This window comes from Pteropus vampyrus, unplaced genomic scaffold (assembly GCF_000151845.1).
Source record: "Pteropus vampyrus isolate Shadow unplaced genomic scaffold, Pvam_2.0 Scaffold336, whole genome shotgun sequence".
NCBI lineage: Eukaryota > Metazoa > Chordata > Mammalia > Chiroptera > Pteropodidae > Pteropus > Pteropus vampyrus.
In genome coordinates, this window is record NW_011889117.1 from 931348 (window position 1) to 955786 (window position 24439).

At 44.6% G+C, this 24439-nt stretch overlaps 1 protein-coding gene and 2 pseudogenes across 1 annotated transcript in view; 2 read left to right on the forward strand and 1 right to left on the reverse strand.

Annotated features, from left to right (window-relative positions):
- Positions 1-1252: 1252 nt before the first annotated feature.
- ZNF341 (zinc finger protein 341) overlaps positions 1253-24439 on the forward strand; it is a 44217-nt gene continuing 21030 nt past the window's right edge. Inside the window, exons 1-9 of the mRNA XM_023522232.1 lie at positions 1253-1340; positions 5842-5952; positions 7901-8097; positions 10448-10597; positions 12358-12609; positions 15283-15478; positions 16825-16915; positions 18829-19022; positions 20490-20790. Of these exons, the coding sequence (XP_023378000.1) occupies positions 1310-1340; positions 5842-5952; positions 7901-8097; positions 10448-10597; positions 12358-12609; positions 15283-15478; positions 16825-16915; positions 18829-19022; positions 20490-20790 (1523 nt within the window). The 5' untranslated portion in view covers positions 1253-1309. The remainder of the gene's footprint in view (positions 1341-5841; positions 5953-7900; positions 8098-10447; positions 10598-12357; positions 12610-15282; positions 15479-16824; positions 16916-18828; positions 19023-20489; positions 20791-24439) is intronic.
- On the forward strand, positions 6419-6537 carry LOC111730833 (annotated as a pseudogene).
- LOC111730852 lies at positions 18217-18332 on the reverse strand (annotated as a pseudogene).

The window sequence follows — 24439 nt, forward strand, 5'->3', positions numbered from 1 at the left end:
TATATTTATTTTGTAAATATAATAAAAATTGTGATTTTTATGATTATTGCTTTGGATGAGGCTAAAATATAATGAGAACATTTAAAGTCAAATCCATGGTAGTACAGTTGTAGGAGGATTTGGCCATGCTCATGGGAAAACTGATTGATAGCAGGCATCTTCCTGGTTCGCTCTCTACACGCTCCCACACCCCAACTCTTCCTTGTTACCCAATTGTACTACTTTGAAACCACTATCACACCTTGTAATTAAATAATTTTTAAGATTTAATGTTTGTTTGTTCTCCCTAACCCTAACTCCATGGGAAAGGATCACTGCATTCCTGGAGCTATTATAGGACTCGATGTATAGTAAGCACTCACAAGTGGCTGAAGGAGCACAGATAAAGATGAGAGACTGGTGTGTGTGACAGAGGTCTGAATGAGGAGTGAAAGGATCCCTGGAAGATCTGAATGAGCTTTCTATGAGGCTAGACTGGGGCTTACAAGAGGCATGTATTGGGAGCTTATGTGACTGAAATGGGGTCCGCCAAGAGGCAGGGATGCAGGTCTTTGTGAAGAGAAAATGGAGGTCCCTAAAAGGTGGAAATGAGAGAGTAAGTAACAGCCACTGGTGAATCTCCAAAATGATGGGGGGCGAGATAGGGCTCATTGTGGGAGGGAGGAATAGGCCTATTAAAAGAGATGGGATCTGTTGCACAGTTGGGGCAGGGGACCTGTGTTAGAGGTCCTTGTGACAGAGTTGAGTGGTCTGGGTTAAGTAGAAGTGTGGTTGCAAAGGTGGTGGATACTGCGTGCAGTAGGAATAAGATACATGGTGCAGAGTTGGGGGTCTCACGTGCAGTGGAGACGTGTGTGTGTGAGAGAGAGAGAGACAGACAGACACACAGTTGGGGTGACAGGTCCAGTGAGAGAGAGAGAGACAGAGAGACAGAGAGACAGACACACACACACACACACACACACACACACACACACACACACAATTGGGGTGACAGGTCCAGGGATGGGAGTCCCAATAACGTAGTTGAGAGGTCCCCTGTGTGCGGTGGCGATGGGTTGGTGTGCAAAGTTGGGGGTTGGAGTGAGGCGGGGTTAGGGGTCCACATGCGCTGGTGACAGGATTATGGAAGCGGAACTCGGAGAGCCCATTGCCGGGTTTCCAGGACTAGGGGCTCGGCGGCGGCTCACGGGCGCCCCCTGGTGGCCACGACCCAGCCGCCGCCGCCGCCGCCACCCCCGCCGCCGCCGCGGCTCCCACAATGCTCGCGTAGCGTCGCTTCGGCTCCCGTGGAGGCGGTGGCTCCAAGATGGCGCAGACAATCTTCGAGGCCCTGGAGGGTGAGCGGCGGCGCGGCCGAGGGAAGCGGCTGTTCCGCGTTGCTCCCCCTCCCGCCGCGCCCTCGCAGCGCCGGGCCCAGGGCGCGTGGCGGCTGCGGGGCGGAGGGCGCCGGGGCTGGAACAGCCGCAGGGCGGGAGGGGCGCGAGCGGGAACAGCCGCGGGAGCCCAGGCCGGACCATGGGGTGGGGGCAACGAGACCGAACAGCCTCGGAGAGAAAGCTTGGTGGCGGGGCGGGCCTGTTGACCGGAACAGCCGCGGGAACTGATGCCCGGGGAGCAGGGGGGGAGGGCAACGGGACAGGAACAGCGGGGGAGAGAAGGCCCCGGGAGGAAGCACCGGGACCAGAACAGCCGGGGAAGATTGGCCCAGCGGGAAGGGGGCGTCTCGGACCCGACAGCTCCAGCCTCAGGCGGGCGCGGGAGTGTTTTCTTGGAGGGAACAGCGGCGTGGGTGGGGCCGCCTAAGCTTGGAAAAACGCGGCGAAGGAGGCCACAGTGAGAAAGCGAGGCCCGGGAAGAGCCGCAAATTGAGGGCGTGGGAACGGCTGCGGGGAGGGAGCGGCTTGGAGCCTCCAAACCGGGCTTCATGATCACGAGGAACTTGTATTGAGCACGACTGTGTGCCTCGCGCTGTGACATAGTCTCAAATTCAGACCAGGAAAGATAGTCGCTACCTCCATGCAGGGCTAGGATTTGGCGCTGACATACCACGCCAGCAAACATTGGGCGCCTACTTTATGCGGGTGCAGAGTTTTATAAAAGACTAAGAAAGGATGGGTGCCAAAGGTGTGCTTGGCTGGGACTTACTTGATGCTCCCAGACCCAGACCAGCAAACGCTGGGCACCGATGAACTGATTGTCCTTTGCTCTGCAAGATCCTAAAATGAGAGTGGGCCTCAAGCGTAGGGAATTGTAGGCTGTGGAGACAGCAAACACTGAGGGCGTGCTGGGTGGGAGTCGTGGAGGAAGCCTCAGCGACTTCAGGGCCATGACTGATGTTGGAAGGATACAGACCGACGAGTGTTCTTGGAGGGGTGCGATAAGCTGAGCGTACACGTAATTAGAATGCAGACTGAAAGTAGGCAGGACTAATGCTTGTACATGAGGTTTTGAGTGTTGCAACTCCCCAGGAGATCTCAGCCATATCCCTTCACTTCTTGGAGAATCAGAGTTATTACCGCGAAATGCCGGTAACTCTCCCATTTGGAGAGATTTAGCTTCAGGTATACTCATTGAGCTGGACACAGTGCCTGTCCCACAGTCTGGTGGGAAACAAATTATAGAACAAGCAATTATAGAATTACAGAAAAGGTAAACTACAGTCAAAGAAGATAACCTCAGCTGGCATTCAGTTCTATGGTGGTGATGAATGTGGAGGGCCAGGGTCAGTGGTGGTTCTCTCTGGGAGGCCAATGGGGTGAGGCCTACTTTCTCTTTAGGTTCCATGGACTTCCTCAGTGTTTGAATTTTTACTGCAAGAATGTGTTCATGTATTGAGCGATGAAGAAATTAAAGGCAAGATCAGTTCTTAGGACAATGCTATGTGTTTTGGGCTGGGGGAAGGGCGGCAGAACTGGGGATCAAGGGGGGGTCATCCAGGCAGTGGGAACTACATTTACAAAAATCCTGGGGCGGGTCTTTTAGGATTCACAGAAATTCATGGGAGGGAACAGCTAGAGATGAGGCTTCTGAAATTTATCTTGGATTCAGGCTGGAGCTAAGAAAGGGTTTTCAGCAAGGGAGCAACACAATTTGATGTATGTATTGTAAAGTTCACCCTGGCTGCCCTGAAAACAGACCGGAGGGGGCCAGAGTGGCAGCAGGAAGGTGAGTGAGATGGCTTCAGTTGTCCTGCTGAGACTTGATGGCCTGGGCCAGGGGGAGAGCGGTGGGGGTGGAGAAGAAACAGATCTCAGTGATATTTGTAAGGTGAAACAGACTAGACTTGCTGAAGGACTAGAAATGGCGGGAGGGAGGGAAGATAGTTTGAAGGTAGAATTAAGGCGTGCCCCAGGAGCTCTAGCTGGGTGGTGCCTTGTTCTCATGAGGATTACTGGAAGAGGAACAAACTTAAGGGTCTGGGTGACACATTTAGTTTGAATTCAGTTTAGATAAGCAGCATTTTATAAAAGGCTTTTTAAGAGTAGTTTTAGGTTCACAACTAAGTCGAGAGGAAGGTACAGAGATTTCCTATATATGTGCCCTGACTCCACAAATGCATAGCCTCCACCATTATCAACCTAAATCACCAGAATGTGCATTCGTTACCAAGGATGGACCAACACTGATACATCATAATCACCCAACGTCCATAGTTTACCTCAGAGTTCTCTCTTGATGTTGTGCATTCTGTCTGACCAATGTATGTATGTATTATAATGTCGCAGAGTATTTTCTGCCTAAAAAATCCTTTGTACTCTACCTTTTCATTCCTCCCCTGCAACTCCTGGCAACCACTGATCTTTTTATTGTCTCCATAGTTTTCTTTTTTCTCTTGTTTTCTTTTTTTTCTTCCATAGTGTTAACAGGCAGTATTTTTTTAATTAAAATATTAATTTTGAAGTAATTTTTTTCTAAGGATTCCCATGCAGCTGTAAGAAATAATACAGAGATCCCATGTACCCTTTACCTAGTTTCCCCAATGTAATATCTTGCAGAACTATCCTATCATATCACAGTCAACACACAGAACAGTTCCAAAGATATTGCCTTTCTATAGCCACACCTACCACCTTCCCCCGCCCCTCATCCCTCATGCCTGACTACTACTAATCTGTCTTCCATTTCTAAAATGTCATTTTAAGAATTTCACGTAAATAGAATCATACAGTATATAACCTTCGTGATTGGCTTTTTTTACTCATAATTCCCTGGAGGTTCATATACTGTTGTGTATATCAATAGTTTCTTTAGTTACAGTCTGGGAAAACCAGACTGAGGCTGCCCAGGGATAGTATAAGAGGGCAAGGAGAGGGAGTCCAGGCAGAAGGAATCCTTCAAAAAAGAAACATTCAGGAAATGGACAAAAGAAGAAGAACAAAGGAGGCTGGGAAGGAATGAGCAGAAAAGAGGGAGAAGACCCAGGAGGTGTGGCATCCTGGAGCCAGAGAAGGGAGTGTTTCAGGAAGGAATGTCCGATGCTGCTGAATGGTCTTCAGTGATTTTGGTGGAATGGTGGGCTTAAGCCCCAACCAAATGGGCAAAGGAGGATTGGAAGGTGGGTAGAGGAAATGGAGGGTGTAGACAGTGCTCATTGGATGTTTAGTGTTGAAGGGAGGAGAGATGGGAACATGGATTGGAGGGAGGGCATTCTGGAGAGACCTGAGCATGTGTTGCTGTTTTGGGAAGGAAAGGTTGCAGGCACAGTGTGGAGAGAGGGACCAGTTGGTGGCAAGTGGTTTCTGAGGGAGCAGGAGGGGATGGAGGAAATGGCTGGCTTCAGGAGGGACACAGCCTGCATTGTGACAGGGGGAAGTATGAATTCACTTTGGCCGCATGAGCTGATGGTACTAATTTACATTGCAGTTAGAAGCTAGGGCAGGCATCCAGGTAAGAGCTGAGAAATTAGAAGCCAAGTGTTGGCTGAGGGGTCAGAGAGAAGGAGGCATCCTTTGGGTTATTTGGGAGGAAGGCAGTGTGCCTTGGTGTCCACTTAAATGTGAGGAGTCTTGTCCTCCAGCTAGTGACATGGCTGCACAAGTGTACTACTGTGAACCCTTAACAGTGACAACTGATTGGAAAACATGGAAGTAGTTAGCTTTTCAAGAGTCTGCTGGCCACAAATCAGGTCATACTGTTCATTGAGGAATAGAAAAGACAAGCATGCGTTGGAAAACAAGGGCAGCAAACAGATTTGTGGGGTGTAGATGGAGACGATTTAGTAACATGATTTCCAGAGGAGCTGTATCACTTAAGATTAGATTCAGCCATGAGTAAGAGAGCAACGCAACTTGTCAGTGGTTTAAATAGGCTAGAAATTCATTTCTCTCACTTGGAAGTCAGGAGGAAGATCATCCAGAGCTATGAGGGTGGCTGTGTTCTACAAAGTTCTCAGAGGCCCAGAATCTTTCCAGTTTTTTGCCCTGCAATCCCTAGGATATGGGCCTTGTCTTCATGATCTGGTATGGGGGCCGGAGTTCCCACCATCATATTCTTCTAGGAAGCAGGATGGAGGATGGGACAAAGAAGGGTATCACTTACCAGGCAACTTTTAAGAAAATGTTCCGGAAGCTGCCATATAACACTTTTCCTTACATTCCATTGGCCAGAACTTAGACATTCCTTGGCTGCAGGAGTGGCTGGGAAGTGTAATTTTTATTCTGGAGTCATGTTTTCAGCCAAAGTCTTGGGTTCTATTGCAGTGGAAAGAGAACATGTATATCAGGGTGCGCAGCCAGCAGTCTTTGCCTCAGGGGCCTTGCAGTGGGTCTGGCTTGTAAGGGTGAAGTCAGGGCAGGATGCTGGGCCCACCTTCCAAAGAGGCTGCATTTCTGTCTTCAGGAATGGATAATCAGACCGTCCTGGCCGTCCAGTCATTGTTGGATGGCCAAGGAGCAGTCCCTGATCCAACAGGCCAGAGTGTCAACGCACCCCCTGCCATCCAGCCACTAGGTGAGTATCTGCTCAGGTTCACCAGTGGAAAGTGTGAGTGGCTCCCCATGATAAACAAGTGGTGTTCATGAAGGGAATGTGGGAGTGAACTGCCCACTGTGATCCCCAGGATGTCCTCTGATGTCTGAACCTTCTTCTCTTCCTCCCATCCTGAATCTTCAGGCTCATGCCTTTCTCTGCTAAGCTCTCAGGACACCCTCAATCAATTAGTGAATGTGGGAATCATGACACAGGGAATGACTAGGAGTCTCGATGCTTGGCAATGCTTGTACCTTTGATTGGAAGTCATTTCTCAGGCTCCCCTCTATGGAAAGAACTGTGGCCACTACTTTAGGAAGGCTTCCTGGAGGAGATGACATCTGAACTGATTCTTGTAGAATGAGTTGTTCTTAGCATGAGTCTCTCTAATTTACAGGCCACACTCCTGAGACACAGGGCAAGGAACTTCTTTAAGAATTCTGTGTGAGTCTACGGCCATGCAACCCTGAACGTACCCGATCTTGTCAGATCTTGGAAACTAAGCAGGGTCGGGCCTGGTTAGTACTTAAATGGGAGACCACCTAGGAATACCAGGTGCTGTAGGCGGAAAAAAAATAAAATAAAATCTTGGGAAAAAAAAGTATTCTGCGTGAGTCTGAGTATTCATTTATTCATTCTACAAACATATTTAAGTATTTGGGAACCGTGCTGGGGACAGAGAAATACACATCTGGATTTGAATCCTTCTTTCTGTAATTCCTGGCTCTGTGGCTTTTGGCAAGTGAGTTAACTAACTCTGTGCCTGAGTTTTCACATCTGTAAAATGGAGATAATAGTTCTATGTCATAGGAATCTGTGACGATATCTGGAATACGCTTTTAGCTGTTGTAAATAAGAAATGCAAGTTTCTTTTGATTTGTTCAAGATTAAAGTTTATTTCTCTGTTACTGATGGGCTTTTGAAGTGGGTATGGTGAGACTCAGACTCTTTCATTCTTGTGGCCCTCAACACGTGGTCTAGGATGGCTGCTCCAGCCTCCCACTTTCATTTTCCCATTCCAGCTAACATAAAGGGAAGAAGGAAGTGGAAGTCATACCCTTTCCTTTTAAGAGGAAGTTGCATAGACAGTATATTTCTTCTCTTGTCCTATTGGTCAGAATTTAGTCACATGACATGTCTAGCTGTAAAAATGGCTGGGAAATACAGCCTTTAACTAGACAGCCATGTTTCTCACTAAAATTTATATTACTGTCTAAGAAGGGAGAGTAAGTATTGGGTGATGATTAGACATTTCTGCCACAGCATGTCAAGTGTTGAGCACATTGTATGGCCTGTTGTAGACCCTCAATAATGGGTTGTGTTAACTGTAGCTAATCATTCATTTAGTTTTTCATTCAACAAACATCCACTGGGGACCTCCTATGTGCCCAGGAGATATTGCAGTTATGGTGAATATAAATAAGACATGTTTTCTTCCCTTAGGGGACTTACAGTCTGGTAGTGATGGGAAAAGTGTGTTAGAAGAGGTAAGCCTAGAGGAAGGAACTGTGGCCACTACTTTAGGAAGGCTTCCTGGAGGAGATGACATCTGAACTGATTCTTGTAGAATGAGTTGTTCTTAGTTATCATGACTTAGTTATCATGACTACAGGGAAATGGGCTGTAAAGGCACAGAAGAGTGTGATTATGTGGCCCATTTAGTGACTGATGAATAAATTCAGGATAAAGATTCTGAAGTTCTCAACTCTGAAACGAATCACTTTACTATTTCCTGATTCTAATTTTTCGATACCTTTATGCACATGACTGGATATACTCCTGCAAGTGCCTATATGGTTCTGGAAATTCCTAAGAAGCAAGAATGCCAAAATTGACACATGCATGTGGAATCACAGAATACCGTTAAAGTTGTTGTTGCTTTTTTTTTTGTTATTCTCCTACCTGTGCTATTCTGCCATGTGACCCCTAGATGATGAGGATGTCTTTCTCTGCGGGAAGTGTAAGAAGCAGTTCAACTCACTGCCAGCGTTTATGACCCACAAGCGGGAACAGTGTCAGGGGAATGCCCCACCCCTGGCCACAGTCTCGCTAGCCACCAACAGCATCTACACACCTTCAGCAGCACCCACAGCAGTCCAGCAGGCCCCGCCTCCTGCAAATCGACAGGTATTTTAATTGTTTTTTTATTCATTCAGTAAGTCTTTTTTTGAGCACCCACTGTGTGTCAGGCACTGGGGTACAGTGGTGGGCAAACAGACCAAGTCACTGTCCTCACGGAGTTGGGTTAGATAGCACCCAAATAAGTGTAGAGAGATACTTTTTACAGGACGTTAAATGCAGAGAGAGAGAGGATGGCAGGACAGAAGTGGGAGGTTTTTCCATTTTGTATACAGTGCTTGGGAGAGACTCTGTGAAGAGGTGACATTTGAGCAGAGACCTAAGGAGATAAGAGAATGAGTCATGTAACCAGTTTGGGGAAGAGTATTCTACGCCGGAGGTGTCTGGAGAATCTTGCAGAGTCCTCAGTCAGGAACATAGTTTTGGAGCAAAGGCCCTGGGTTGGGCTCTTAGATTAAAGAATCCTCCTAAAGGAAGCTGGGCATGTCTCAGGATGCCAGATCAAGGAGTTAAATTTCCCTCCAATTTCTTCTTTTCTCCTTATTCCTTTAAAACATTATCTTCCTCCATTCTACAGACATAAATCCTGCTATTAAAATTAAAGCCTTCATCCCAGACCCACAGGACGTGTAGATTAAAACTTTTCAAGTTGTCTTAGACATCTTCTAACACAGAACATCGTCATTTTTCTCATTCCTTGATTATAACTTTTCTTAGAAGAAAATATTCCACCACCACCACCACCCCCCCTTTTTTTTTCAGTAGGAGGAAAGAAGGAAATTCCTCCAGTTCTGGGCAAGAAAATAACTTTAGCACCCGAATGGTCAGTTATCATCAAACATGAATCCCCCTGCCTAAATGACTTGGATGGACATGGATACAATTTCCCATTTTTCATCTCAGCTAGACACATATGACATTGTAAAAATGTACATGAGCCAGAATCTATACTGCCTTTTCTGGCCATAATGTGGGGTGTTTCCCTAACTTGCCTGGGCTGTCCTTGCTTGGTTGAAGGCAAGGACATCCTGTTTGAACAGGGACTCTGGGTTCAGGGGCCCAGTTGCTGCCCTTCTCAGAGGTCCTACAGAGACAGGTTGTTGCAGAAATGTTGCAAAATCAGACCAGTGAGAAACCAAGCACCACTTGGAGAGTTGGAGAGCTCAGGTTTATTACACCGGCAGTCTCAGAGGAGCTAGCGCTCTGAAGATCTGGGCCCTGAGTTCAATTGCAACTTTGCTTATATAGAGCTTATTTGGCATGGCTGATTGGTTAATTTGTCCTCAAATGGTTACAAAGCACGGAAGTTGCTAGGGGGTACAGGCAGTTACATTTGTTGCTTAGAACAAGCAAAAGGGAGGATGAGTCTTTAGTTAATTTTGAGTACAGCCTATGCAGCAAGCATATCTACAGAAGCAAAACAAAGCTGATTAGCCTTTTGAGTGAAAATTCCTCTTCAGGGTGACCTAGGAAGATACCAAGGGTCTGCCACTAAAGTAAAGCAACATTAAACAAAACACCCTTTATAATCTACTAAAAGGAGCAGTCAGTGTAGTTTGACACTCTCTTGTAAGATCTGCCTTTCATCCTATTAACCTGAGAGTGTAATATTATTTTTATTAATCATTTGTATGTTTGCAAGTAATACATGTTTCACTTCTTTTTAAAAGTTAGAATGTTACAAATCAAGGCCCCTCTGGCACTATTCCTCTCCTCTGCATCCAGGTAACTGCTGATGGGTATTCTTTTCAAGTTTTTAAGATATTTTCTCATACTTATTTAAGTATCCACAGGAATTATATGTTAGTATTATTTTAGGTTTTTAAGAATAAGAGCATATAATGTACATGTTATTATATAATTTGATTTTTATGTAGTACCTTTTACCTGCTGTGTAGTGTTCTATCCATGACTATGTTGTCTTTTTTAATCTTCCCCTGTTGATGAGCCTCAAATTTATTTTCAGTTTTCACTGTGAGAAGCAATGCTTTGCAGAGTATTCTTGTTCCTGGACTTCCTGTGGACATGTGTGAATATTTCTCTAGGATAGATGCCAGAAAGTATTATTGCTAGGTCATAACATATGTGCCTTACAGGGAGGTGTGACTTATTCTTCTTATTTGTTAGATGAGGAGATGGATGTTCAGAGAGGTGGAGTGACTTTCCCAGGGTCACAGCGGCAGGGAGCAGCAGAGGTAGAAATGGAATTCAGGTCTGTGGGACTCCAGAACCCAGATCTTTTGCATCATGCCTTCTGCTTCTTTCCAGAGCCTCACACATGTTCTCTCTCTCCTCTCTCTCCTTCCCTCCCTCTCTCTCCTTCCCTCCCTCTCTCATTCTCTTTCTTTCCCCACCCCCCCACTCTTCTTCCCCTCCCCCACCCCCTCTCTCCGTCTAGATCTCCACATACATCACAGTGCCCCCGTCCCCGCTGATCCAGACCCTGGTACAGGGGAACATCTTGGTGAGCGATGACGTGCTCATGTCTGCCATGTCGGCCTTCACGTCCCTGGACCAAGCCATCCCCCAAGGCCCCCCACCCGTACAGGTAAGAGGGGGGCTGGCTTCTCTTAGGGTCTTTATTCCAGGCCTGCATATTGACTCCTGCAGATTCAGAATCTTGTAGAAAAAAGGGGGCTGGGCCCCACCTCTCCCCACACTGAGGAGGACAATTAGCCTTCCCTGCTCAGCCCTGCTGTGGGTGGGGAAGCTGCCACTGCAGTGGGGACCCACAACGTAACTTTGGGGGTTTTATAGCCATAGTCCGGTTATTTTGACTCCTGTTTCTATTTTTAACAAAAATGTTCCGTATCCACTAGGAAAATATTAGAAAATACACAAAAGGAAAGTAAAAAAAAAAGTTAATTGTTTATAATCTGGAAAGTAAAGAGGCATGGTATCTAATTGCAATGTACAGTTCTTGGTTGGATCCTGGATTGGGGGATAAAAGCTGTAAAGGCATTATTGGGACACTGGGAAAAATCAAACTAGGGAGGAATTTGAATATTTTATATAATAGTATTATATCAATAATCAGTTCTTGAGTGTGATCATCGAATTGTGGTTATATAGGAGAATACCCTTCTTAAGAGATACATCTGAGTACAAGTATTGAGGAGTAAAGTGTTATGATGTCTCTAATTCTCAAGAGGCTTGATGAAATACAATTCTCATGTGGCTTTGCCATACATACTGCAGATGTGGCAAAATGGTAACAACTGAGAATTAGATGAAATATAAAGAAGATTTGATGTGTTCTTTCTGCAGCCTTTCTGTAGGTTTGACATTTTTCAGAATGAAAGCTGGGAAATCAATCAGTCACCCATACTCCACTTAAAGAATACACTATCAAAATTTTGGTATCTGGCTTTCCTGACCTTTGAATACAAATAGAGAAATAAATAGCTTTTTTTAGTATAAATATATTTGTAATATACGCATCTATATAAACTGGTCATGTTACATGCTATGCACTGTTCTGGAACTTGTTTTTCTTGCTTTGCTTTTTATTTAACGTCATTCTCTATGCCTAGAGCTCTAAATCAGTATTTCCCAAAATATTCCTCAGAACAGTGGCTCCTTGAGATTTTCCATTTAGTGACACTCTAGGAAGATTCCCAGGATTCAGGATGATTGTACTCATGGTTGTGGTTTATTATAGCAAAAGGACACACGGCAGGATCACCAAGGGAAAAAGACACATCCACTTGAGTCTGGACGAATCCAGGCACAGGCTTCTACAGTTCTCCTTGGGGAAGTGGGATGAGGCTGCACAAAACACACTTTTCCTCCATCAGTGAAGAGCAGCAAAACATGTGCAGTGTTTCTGCCCAGGGAAGCACATCCAAGACTCCTAAGGCCACGGCCTTTATTGGAGATGGGTCACATAGTCTCCCAACCATTATGACCAAAATTCCAGACTCCAAGATGGGAAGATGTTCACCATCCTTATCAACATAGGGAACCTTCTACAAGGCAGGTTCTCAGATGCCAGTCAAGAGCCAGTCCTACAAGCAAGCCCTTCCAAAGATAGCAACATTAGTCCTGCTGTATGAAATCATTTCTGCACAAGCTGGGCCATTTTTAACAACTTTCATAGAGAAAAAGGATAGCAGCACCTGGCTGATGGTTCCTGTGAATTCTCCCATGACTTTGTCTCCATGCTCCCTGTCAGTCCTGTCCTCTGAGCAGCCTTGTGAGTGGCAGTTCCTTCCACATGGCTAGCTAAGGCAAATGTCCTTCCTCACTGATAAATAAGACAGCTGGTGTCAAGAGGTATGACACTTTAATTTTCTCTTCTGATTTCAGAGTAGCCTGAACATGCATTCTGCACCCAGCTACCTCACCCAGCCTCCACCACCTCCTCCACCCCCTCCTCCACTGCCCCCACCTCCGCCCCCTCAGCCCCCTCCACCCCCACCCCAGAGCCTGGGCCCCCCCGGACGTCCCAACCCTGGTGCGAATAGTGTGGTGGAGGTGTACAGTGCCACGGCACCCCTGGCTGGAAGTGGAACGGTGGAGATCCAGGCACTGGGAATGCAGCCCTACCCACCCCTGGAGGTGAGCAGAGGATAGTGGTTGGGGTGGAGGGAGCACTGGTCTCTGGTACCAAAAAGGTTGGGGACTGCTGGTATGGTAGCAAAAAGTGTTTATTGTTCTCACGTCTATGGTGGTCAGTTTGACAACTCCACTTATCTTGGCTGCGCTCTTCCACGTGTCGGGACGTTGGCTGCTCTAGAGTGGCCTGGGGTAGGATAAGTGGGATGACCTAGCTCTGCTCACTGCATCTTTCATCCGGTTAGCCAGGCATGTTCTCACTGCAGTGGTAGAGGTATAGTAATGCAAGAAGAAATGCTCAGGGCTTCTTGAGGTTTAGTTATGACACAGTGTCACTTCTGTTGATTGAAGCAGGTCACAAGGCCAACTTAGATTTAAGGAGTAGGGAAATAGACACCATCTCTTGATGGGAAAAACTGCAAAGTCATACCACAAAAAGCATGGGTACAGGGAGAGGTAAAGATTTGAGACCATTATGCAATCAGTACACCATGTATACCATACTAACTCCATGCTGAAGAGCTCTGAGTATAAACAGTATACTCTCAAGGTGCTAAGAGTTTAAAATCTTACCAGACACCAATGTTAGGAGCCTGGTTATGACAGCAAGAGCTTGCCTGCACTTGAGGGCACATTATCCCGCAGGAACCCTAGAATCGGTCATACAGACATTCCACGTCAGGTAGCATTTATTTGTAGGGAGAACCAGACCAGTGGGAAAATCCCACTACCAGTTACGTGATGTTATGAGAGCCTGCAAGGGGATTTGCCCTAGCCTGGGAGAAGAAAGCAAGCTTGCCTAAGGGCTTTGTTGAATTCAAAAAGAAAAATTAAGTCAGTGAGATGCTGAGAGTATGATGGTGACCTGTTAGGCAGAGGGGCCAGCACAGGGGGAGCTGCTGCTGTTTATTTTCCATGTAGATGAGGGTATACTTTGAGGTTGGAGCCTGAGTCTTTCATTTTGCATCCTTAGCCCCTAGCAGAATACCTGGCCTATAGTACACTTGTAGGAGGTATCTGAAATAGAGCCCTATGACCTCAGTTTTCTGTCCTCTAAAATTGGAATTCCCCTTGCAGAGCTATTGAGGATAATCAAAGCTAACCCAGTGGCAGTCACATAGTTGCTCAGTAATGACTGGAATGATGGGTGAATTCATTCGTGTGACAACTGAATATTGAGTACTGTATTGGTGAGGAAAATAGAAACCACTGTAGGTATTTCTGGCAGAGGGATTTAATGCAGAAATTTAGGTTCTTACAAAGCTGACGGAAGGACTAGAGGAACAAAAGTCAGGGTTGGCAGGTGCCACTGATTTCAGAGTCACTGTTGTCACTTGTCCCAGAGAGCCAAGACACTGCTGCTGCACCCAGAGGTGAGGAAACTGTAGGATTCTGTTGCCTATATTTCAGCTGCCCTGCCATCCTCAGGGCTGGTGGTCAGGAGGAGAATGTATTGTTCAATCAGCCACTGCAAAACTCACGACTGTAAACCCACCTGCTCCCACCATGGCTGCTAGAGAATGGTTTCTACCTCCCTTCTGCCTTCTGCATCTCATGCAGATGCTTCTCGCAGGCAGACCTAATCTGTGTTCAGAACCATGCTGGCAAGGGAGTCTGGGAATGTGGCTCTAAGTTTCCCACCCTGCATTTCAGGGGAGAGCATGGAAGGATGTGGGAATGATGCCAAGGGCCAACAGACAAGATCTGGCAGAACCACCTACTGATGCCATATCAGATGCCCAATACACGTGTAAATGAATTCATTCATTCAACAAATATTTATTGAGTTTCCACTCTGTGCCAAGCGTTGCTCTAGCCCTAGAGACAGACCAGTAAACAAAAGCAGAACAAAAATCTCTGCCTTCATGGAACTAGATAATAGACAAGATTAGTAAGTAAAATATATAACTTATTACATAATGATAAGTCTAAGGAGAAAAAGCAGAGAAGTATAGGAAGTGAAATTTTGGATAGGCTTTCCCAGAAAGACCAATGAATGATATATAAGTGAATGAATAAATGAAATTTTCACAATGCCCCAGTGTCGTGATACAAGCTTAGTGTTAACTTTCAGTGGCTCAGAATTCATTTGGTAATTTCTTGTGGCTTTAGTGTCAATTCTCAGTTGAGGGATGCCTGCTGGTGTGGTGTCAGGCAGGATCAATTAAGAAGTGGAGTTTCTGGCGAGGGCACAGACCCTTCTGATTTCCTGGTTCTCCTGTGGAAGCAAGCTACTAATGACAATAATAATGGCAATAATAACAGTTAATGTTTATTGAGTACTTACTGTATACTAAGCACTGTTCTAAGCTCTTTACTTGTCAGCTCCAGTAATCCTCATAACAACCTAATGAGAGAGGTACTATGATTAGCCCCATTTTACAGATGTTGAAACAGAAGTTAAAAGACTTGCCCAAATCTTTTAGGTGATAAGCGTCAGAGTCAGGATTTGAACCCAGGCAGCCTGGCTTCAAAGCTGCTTCTAGCCTGTTGGCTTCATGAAGTTCTAAGGGGTCTTGGAAATGACTGGGGTGACTGAGCTAGATGGAGGAGTTAGGATGGCACTATAGATGGGGAGTGGCGAGGTCACCAGGGCTGCAGTGAGCATACCCCTGGCTGAGGCAGCGCTTCCTTTCCCTTCCCGGAGCTCTATCCCTGACTCTCCTGTCCTTTCAGGTGCCAAACCAGTGTGTGGAAGCTCCAGTATACCCCACCCCGCCGGTGTACAGCCCTGGCAAACAGGGATTCAAACCCAAAGGACCAAACCCTGCTGACCCCATGACCAGTGCTACTGGGGGCACAGTGGCTACCTTTGACTCCCCACCAACGCTGAAGACCCGACGGGCCAAAGGTGCCAGTGGACTCCCGGAAGGTCGGCCCACAGCCTGTCATGAGCATCTTTCCTGAGCATTGGCCTATCCGCAGGCTGCTTAGTTCTAGTCTTTCCTTTTATGATGGTTAAGGTTAAGTTTGGTTGATGTAGTAGAAGATCTAAAATAAGAGTGACTTCAAAATGATACAATTTTGTTTTTCTCCTGTGCAAAACAAGGCCAGAGGCAGGCGATCTGGTGATCATGTGTATCAGGCACCCACATTTCTTCTGTCTTTCTGTTCTACTGTCCCCGGTTCATGGCTTCTCTTATCAGGATGCCTCCTTGTGTAATATGGCTGCTGGAGCTCCAGTCATCAATTTTATATTCCAGGTAGTAAGAAAGATAAAAGGGGTGTCTCCCAGCTTCAAGCAGTTTTGCGTGATGCTTCCCCTTACATCTCATTGGTCAAAACTTAGTCACATGACCATATATAGCAGCAAAGGAAGCTAGGAAATGTCTCTTTTAGCCAGGAACATTGATGTTCCCCTTATATAGGGCACTCATGAGAAAAGAAGGGGAGAATTTGGTATTAGCAGATAAGCAGCAATGTCTGCCACTGCTTTGGAGATGTTAAGTGTGGGTTTGGGGACAGTGTGAGGAAGTGGTTATGAGTGGGGAAATCAAATGCAGAGAGCCCCAGGGGCTTTTCAGTAAACTACTTCCACGCTGCCTTTCTTCCACAAATATGTGTTGAGCAACTGTGTGCCAGGCTTGGTGTCAGGCACTGGGAATCCAACATCTTGGTCCAGGATTTCCCTACCCTCAGTTATCACAGTTTAATGGGAGAGACAGACAAGGAATAAGTAAATATTTATGGGTTACTCTTGGAAGGAGATTAACAGGGTACTGTGATTGGGAATACTGAGGAGAGGCTGGAAAATGCTACCTATGAGAAGGAAACAGCCCCGTGGACATCTGAGGAGCAAACATATCAGACAAGGGAGAACAGCAGGTGCAAAGGTCCTGAGGTGGGACTTTTGCAGTCTTTCAAAGTTAACAAGGAGTCCACCATAGCTAGATGAAGAGAATGATGAGGTTGGCAGGCAACGGGGATGCAGAGCCCTGTAGATCACAGCAGAGAGGTTGGATTTTATCCTAGGTCAGAAGAGAACCTTTGAGGGTTTTGTCCTGGTCTCCCAGCCATAGTATGTCCTGGGCTTTCTTCCCCCAAGCACTGTGAGGGGGCTCACTTGCACCTCTTCTCCTGCCTGTCCATGGGTGTAGACCTCTTGCGGTCTGGGATTGCTGGCCTCAGGTCCAGGGAGTTGAGTGGGTGGAGGCTGCCCTTGGCCCCACAGTTATGCTGCCAGCTTCACCATTTTCCTCCTCTTACTTTGTCTTTCAGCTGCAGGGAAGCCAAAGGCTCAGAAACTCAAGTGCTCATACTGTGATAAGTCATTCACCAAAAACTTCGACCTGCAGCAGCACATCCGAAGGTACCCAGGCGTGATTGGGCAAGTGGCTCCTGGGTAGCCCTGGCTGGGGGCCATCCACAGTGGAAGCTAGGCTCCCTTCTCAGTCCCTCAGCCCGGTGGTAACCAAGGTCCCATCCATCCTGTCATGGTTTTCAGACCATCAGTCCATGTCAGGATTCTTGTCCTCTTTTTCTTTCAGAAGCAGTGGGAAGTATCTGTGAAAGCTGTGGGGCCTGCCTGCTGTGATGGGGAAGGTCTGAGTTGGGCGAGGTGGGAGGAGAAATGTACCTGAACTGATAGGGGCTTTTCAGAAATGGCTGACCTCAAGGGCTGCCATGCTCTGCAAATATGACTCTGAGCTCTCTGCTCTTAGGACTGACCATGATACCTTTTGTCCCAAGAACATGCAGGGAGCCCCTCTGGACCTCAGGATTACCTTCTGCGAAGTGGAGGGGTAGACTTGTTCAGTGATTCTCAAAGAATGGGGTACATTGGTACATGAGATGATTTTAGGTGGTTTGTGGATGTGGTGTTGAGACGTTCTGAAAGATACAGTGAGAAAATTATTCTCTTTTCAAGTTCTTTCATTCCTCGGAGAGTCAAAGGAGAGAGCCTCAATTTGGTGTTAATTTATCTTAATACCTTACACATTCTCACATGCTTGGTTATTTTTTATAGTTGAGGGGAAGGAGAAAGAGCGAGAACAAGAGAGAACAAGAGAGAACAAGAACCTAAGATTCCAACCTTGGCAGGAAGTGGCAAGAGTTCTCACCTTGGCACTATTGACATTTTAGATGACATCGTTCTTTTCTGTGGGGGTTTGACCTATGCCTGGTAGAATATTTAGCAGCATTCCTCATTCCACTAACCATCAAATGTCAATAGCACCCCTCCTCCCTCAGCTATGGCAACCAAAAATACCTCCAAACATTGCCAAATGTCCCATGGAGGGCAAAATCAATCTCAGTTGAGAACCACTGATCTACACTGGTGTTGTCCATAAGACTTTCTTCAGAGATTGGCACTGTCCAATAGGATAGCCACTAAACATATATGGCTATTGAGTATTCGATTGAGAAACTAAATTTTTAATTTTGTTTTAATGAATTTAAATTTAAATAGTCAATGTGGCTTGTGTCTATTGAGCAGTGCAAGTTTAGATCTTAATAATATGGTTTTATAAATTACTGAGTTTTTTGCTTTTTGTAATTTGTATTTACATTGAATGGTTTTTTCACATGCAATAACACTGGGAATCTTTATTTTAAAATAGTTTTAGTTTTATTTATTTTTTATTTATTTTTATTTATTTTTATTATTTATGCCTACAGTACCTGGTGTTCCTAGGTGGTCTCCCATCCAAGTACTAACCAGGCCCAACCCTGCTTAGCTTCCGAGATCAGACATCGGGCTTGTTCAGGGCGGCATGGCCATAGACCATGGACCGTGGCTCCACTGGGGCGTGAACTCAAGACCTTCTGCATGTAAAGCAGACGTGCTAACTGCTACACTATGGAACCACGTCCCCAAATATTTTTAGTTTTAAAACAGGAAATTAATTTGGAGGAAAATACTAAATAAGGGTACAAATCTGTGTTGTGACAGCTGGGATATTTTCTTCTTCGAATTACAGAAAGCCCTATTTAAATGGCCTTAGACAGGAAATGTTTCATCTCACATTATGAGATGGCCACAGACAAGGTCAGCTCTGGGGCTGGTTGATTCAACAGCTTAGTAATGTCACCAAGAGCACGGGGTCTTTCTAGCTACACTCAGTGCCTGCTTCAGCAAGAGGGTTTGTTCTCATGGTGTCAGAATGGTGGCTGACAGCATCTGGATGCTCTGTCTGGATCTTTCTGGTGACTGTGAGCTCCTGGGCTGAGGCCACATCTTCATTCCTACACAAGGGAGCTGACACGCCTTGTTTCCCACAGCCACACTGGTGAGAAGCCCTTCCAGTGCATTGCGTGTGGCCGTGCCTTTGCTCAGAAGTCTAATGTCAAAAAGCACATGCAGACCCACAAGGTGTGGCCTCCAGGGCGCAGTGGTGGCACCGTCTCTCGCAACTCTGTGACTGTACAGGTCATGGCCCTGAACCCCAGCAGGCAGGAGGACGAGGAAAGCACAGGTGGGTGGAAGTGGGGAACACCACTTTTCCCACACCTTTCCTCTGCAGCTTCACGGGTTTTGTTGTTAACTGTGAACTTAGGCAACGTCCTTGACCTCTTTGAGTTTCAGTCTACTTTATCTATAAACTGGGGTGTAGGATGAAAGCAGGGATGACAGATGTACCATATTTATGGCATTACTGTAATACTGTACCCATGGCAGGCATCACTAATCAATCACCTATCTTTTTTTTTTTTTAAGCTGAGCCTGGATTCTGCCTCAGAATCTATTTTCAATATATCACCCTTGGCAGTCACTCTCAGTTGGTCAGAAATTGAAATCATTTGATATCTGTGGGCAGATGGTCTCCAGAGTCCTTTTTTGTTTCTAGGATTGTTATCTGAGCTATCCCTTGTCCTTGAGCTAATGACCCTGTCCCTGATCTTGGTTTAATTCCTCTCTTGCACTGGGATTGAGGACTTCAAGCCCTAAAGCAGTGCTGTCCAACAAAAATATAATATGAGCAACATATGCAATTTAAAATTTCTAGTAGCTGCATAAAAAAAATTAAAAAGCGAAATTAATGTTAATCATGTTTTGTTAACCCAATATATTATCACTAAACATATAATATAAAAAATTGTTAATGAGCTCTTTTACATTCTTTTTTTTATGCTAAATTTCTGAAATCTAGGATGTATTTACATTTATAGCACATCAGATTTTGACCAGCCACATTTCAAGTTCTCAGTTGCTGCATATGGCTTGTGGCCTTTGTATTGGACAGTGTAAGGCCTAAACCTTCCTGTGTAGCCCCATGAGTGAGCAATGTCTGTCCTGTACCAGCTAAGGAAGGGGGTGTTTTTCTGTGCAAAAAACATATGTTGTAACTAGCCCTTACTATATTCTGTCATTACTGTATTTAGTCATTCTGTGTGTACCTTCCGAGTTCTTGTGAATTCCTTGAAGAATAAACTATTTCTTACATTTCTTTGATGTAGTGCCTAGCGTCAAAGGTTTAACTATTTAGCAAACACTTATGGAGGCCTATGACATTGCCAGGCCCCTGTCCTCAGGGAGTGTGAGGGAAGGGCAACTAAACAAATGATTATAATTAGAACAAGGAGCTGGGGAGGCAAGGAGCTAGGAGTAGTGTTCAGGATTTTTAACAACCATGGAGAAATCTAGAGTGTCTGAGGGGAAGGCCAGGGAGGGGAAACTTGAGGCAGTAGCTACTTATCAATCGTAATGTATTTCAGTATTTTTAGCACCTGGAATGGTGATACCAGTGCATACCAGCTGACTCTGAGTATAGTGCCTTGAATACAGTGTCTAACACCAAGCACGTGATAGGTGATAGGGTGAATGCCTCAGAGCACTCAGGAGATACTCTGTGAATCCTTCCTGAATGGTGTGGCTCTCTGTCCTGACTCTTCTTCTCCCTTTATCAATGATTTCCCCCTTCCCCACCTGACTTTCTCACTAGGGTTGGGCCAGACGCTGTCGAGTGCCCCGCAGCCCCCGGCCTTGCCCACAACAGGCGAGAATGAGGGGGGCAAGCTGGAAACCAAGCAGGTGGTCCTCATCGATAGCTCTTACCTGTGCCAGTTCTGCCCTAGCAAGTTCAGCACTTACTTCCAGCTCAAGTCCCACATGACCCAGCATAAGAACGAACAGGTAGGTGTCTGGTGGGCAGTGCGGGGGGCCACATCTACCCTAGTCATGAGTCTTGGCTGGTGCTGGGGTCCTGAACATGACCTAGAAAGTGACAGGAATGGGCCTCAGTTGCTCTGAGCTACCATCTAACCACTCATGATAGGCCAAGCTTCCTCCTGTATTCTTTCTGAGTGGGGCCACCTTACTGGGCCATTATGACACTAGCCTGAGAGAGGAAGCCCACCTCTTAAGGGTCATATAATGAAGGAATCAGTTGCAGGAAAAATTATTAATATCCTGAGAAGATTAATGTCTAAAAACGTACCTACCAAGAGGATATAGGACTGCAGTCTTTTTTTTTTAAATTGAGATATAATTCACATACCATAAAATTCACCCTTTTTAAAATGTCCACTTCAGTGATTTTTAGTATATTCATAAGCTCATGAGCCATTACCACTGTCCAGAACATTTTCAGCCCTGCAACAAGAAACCTTATACCTATTAGCAGCCACTCTATCTTCCCCCAGCCCTTGGTAACCCCTAATCTATTTCTGTCTATGGATTTACCTATACTGGACATTTAATGTAAATGAAATCATATAATATATGGCCTTTTGAGATAATATTTTTAAGGTTCATCCATGTTGCAACATGTATCAGTATTTTACACTTTTTATGACAGGATAATATTCCATTATATGAACATAGAATGTCTTGTTCCTCTTTTCATCAGTTAAAAAACATTTGGCTTATTTCTATTTTTGGTTATTGTGAATAATGCTGTTGTGGACATTCACGTACAAGTTTTTGTATGAATGTATGTTTTCAGTTCTCCTGTGTATAAACCTAGAAGTGGAATTGCTGCATTATATGGTAACTATTTCAATCTTTATTTTTACAATACCCTTTATTGTTATTTTTTTTCCTCCTTATAAAAATATCATGTGCCCAATATAGAATTAGAAAATTCAGGAAATTCTGAAGAATATATAAGTTAACATCTACTATTTATTATATGCTGGGCACTCTGTTAAATGCTTTACATCCAATATTTTATTTAATCTTTGTAACAACCTTAGAAATAGTTATTTTCGGTATATCCAGATAAAGAGACTGAAGCTCAGAGGAGTGACTCAGTAACCCATCCAGAGTCACACCACCAGTAAGTGACTGAGTCAGGCTTCAGAGCCAGGTTCATTTTTCCCCAAACCCCAGGTCATTAATCACCTTGCAATATGTTCTCCCAAGAATACAGCACAAAATCCAGTATTAGTGGAGTTTCTGTGCTATTTATTTATTTATTTATTTGATTTTTAATTTTTTAATTTTTTAATTTTTTTAACGCCTCCAGCATCTGGTATTTCTAGGTGGTCTCTCATCCAAGTACTAACCAGGCCCGACCCTGCTTAGAGATCGGGCACGTTCAGGGTGGCATGGCCATAGACTTTTTAAAAAAATTTTAATTAGGATGTGTATACACATAAAATTTTGCATTGTGCTTTTTTGGAGATAGCTTTTTAAAAACTTTTTATTTTGAAATAAATGTAGATTCATAGGAAGTTGCAAAGACAGTACAGAGAGGTTTTTTATACCCTTTAATCAGTTTCCCTCAGTGATTACATTTTATATATAACTACAGCGTAAAACTAGGAAACTGACATTGGTGTCAAGTGTATGTGTAGTTCTACGTCATTTTACCACCTGTGTAGATTGTGTGGCCACCACTGCAATCACAGCGCAGAACTACTCTGTCACCACAGAGATTTTCCTTGTGCTGCCCCTTATTAGACATACCCATCCTTTTTCTCCCAATATGCTTAGTCTCTGGAAACCACCGATTGGTTCTCCATCTTTATAAGTTATCATTTTGAGAATGTTGTATAAATGGAGTCATCCAATATGTGCCCTTTTGAGACTGGCTTTTTTCACTCAGCATAAATTCTCTTGAGATTTGTGCTATTTTTTAACCTAATTTTATATTCTGAGTATTTTCTCCGGTCACTATTTTTTTAATGACTACGTTTTTAAAAATCCCCTATTGTTGAACATTGAGGTTATTTCCTAAGTTTTGCTTTTATAAACAAAACCATAGTGAGCATCATCATAATCAAATCTTTATCCACGTCTGATTTTTTCCTTATGATAGATTCCCTGCAGGGGGGTTAATAGAGTTAAGTTAGGATATCCTTGAACAAATTACAGAAAACTTTGATTCAAACTGGCTTAAACAATTAGGAAATTTGTCAACTTACATAACAAGAGAACGCAAGATAAGGAAGCTCCAGGCCTGAAATAGCCAGTTGACTCAACTTAGCATCAAGGACCCTGTGTCTTTTTAGCTTATCGCCACCATGTGGCCTTTTCTTTTACTGATGGCTCACCTGTGGTCCTGGGATGTTGTCACTCTTTCTGAGCAGCAGTCCCGACATACTATTATCCATGAACAAAAAGGTTATCTTTTCTGTATCTTTTTTCAGGAGCAAGGAAACCTTTCCCAGAAGATCACTTATTGGTCAGAGCCAGTGCATGTGCTCTGTCATTTAGGAATATATTATTCTGCTGCAAATAATAGGAAATTGGCTTACATCACAAGAAGTCATAAGTAGGCAGTGTTGGGCTTGTATAACAGGTCAGATATGTCATCATGGACTCAGGCTTTTTCTGGCCTTCTGTTCTGACATCCTTAGCATGTGGCTCTCAGTCTCAACATTGCAAGATGGCTGCTATATCTCCAGCCATCACATCTGTATTCAGTTAGGACAAATGCAAAAAACAGAGGGAATTTCTCCTAGGAAGCTTTTGCCTTTTTGTTCTGGAGTTGATGCCTTCCCTAAAGACTACTGCCTACATATCACTGGCAAGAAAGGAGTCACATGGCTGACAAGGGAGCTAGGGAGATTGTATCAAATGTTTTAACTGGAAATGTTGCCACCCTAAGCAAGTCATGATTCACTTTGCTAGGAAAAAAGGAACGTGTGGAATTGTGTAGGCAACCAGGAGTGTGTACCACTTGTCGAAGTACAATTTTCAAAATGTTAAAAACATAATTATCATATAAATGAAATAGTGAACATGAGTCAGCATTTTATATAACTCATTAATGAGGGAACTGGAAGGATGACAAAGTCAGTTCAAAAGAGATTATGAGATACTGATATTTATACCTATAATTATATCAGTGAAAAAAAGGAATAAGATTGCTAAATTAGATACAAATCTGGGTAATGTCCTACAGAGCAACAAAACCCATGACCTTTGGGGTTATCTTTTCTACCTGACAAAAATCATTTACATTGAGTCAGTTTTCTGCAATTTAATATTTAACTTTATAATCTGGATTCTTATCAATAGTAAATAGTCAAAACAATTCACATTCCCACAGAGTGGATGATCCTGGGCAGGCTTGTTAGACAGTAGTTCTCAAAGTGAGGTCCCTGGACCAACATTACCTGGGTACTTGTTCGGGTGCACATGTTCAGGCCACCCAGACCTGCTGTATCAGATGCTCTGGGGCTGGCACCCAGCCATCTGTTACATCATGTATGCTCAAGCTGGAGAGCTGCCACTATGGTATGACAATGGAAGGACACAATGTCATATTTTTACTGTATTTCTAGATTTTGAGTAGTTTTTCTAAACATACCCAGGACACACAGATTCTGAATGAAGAGTAATGGGGCCATTATGACTGGCTGAGAGGAGAGGACCCTCCAATAAAAATAAAACCAGGCCTCCAGCAGCAGGGGAGCACAGGAATAGCAATAGGGTCATCCACCA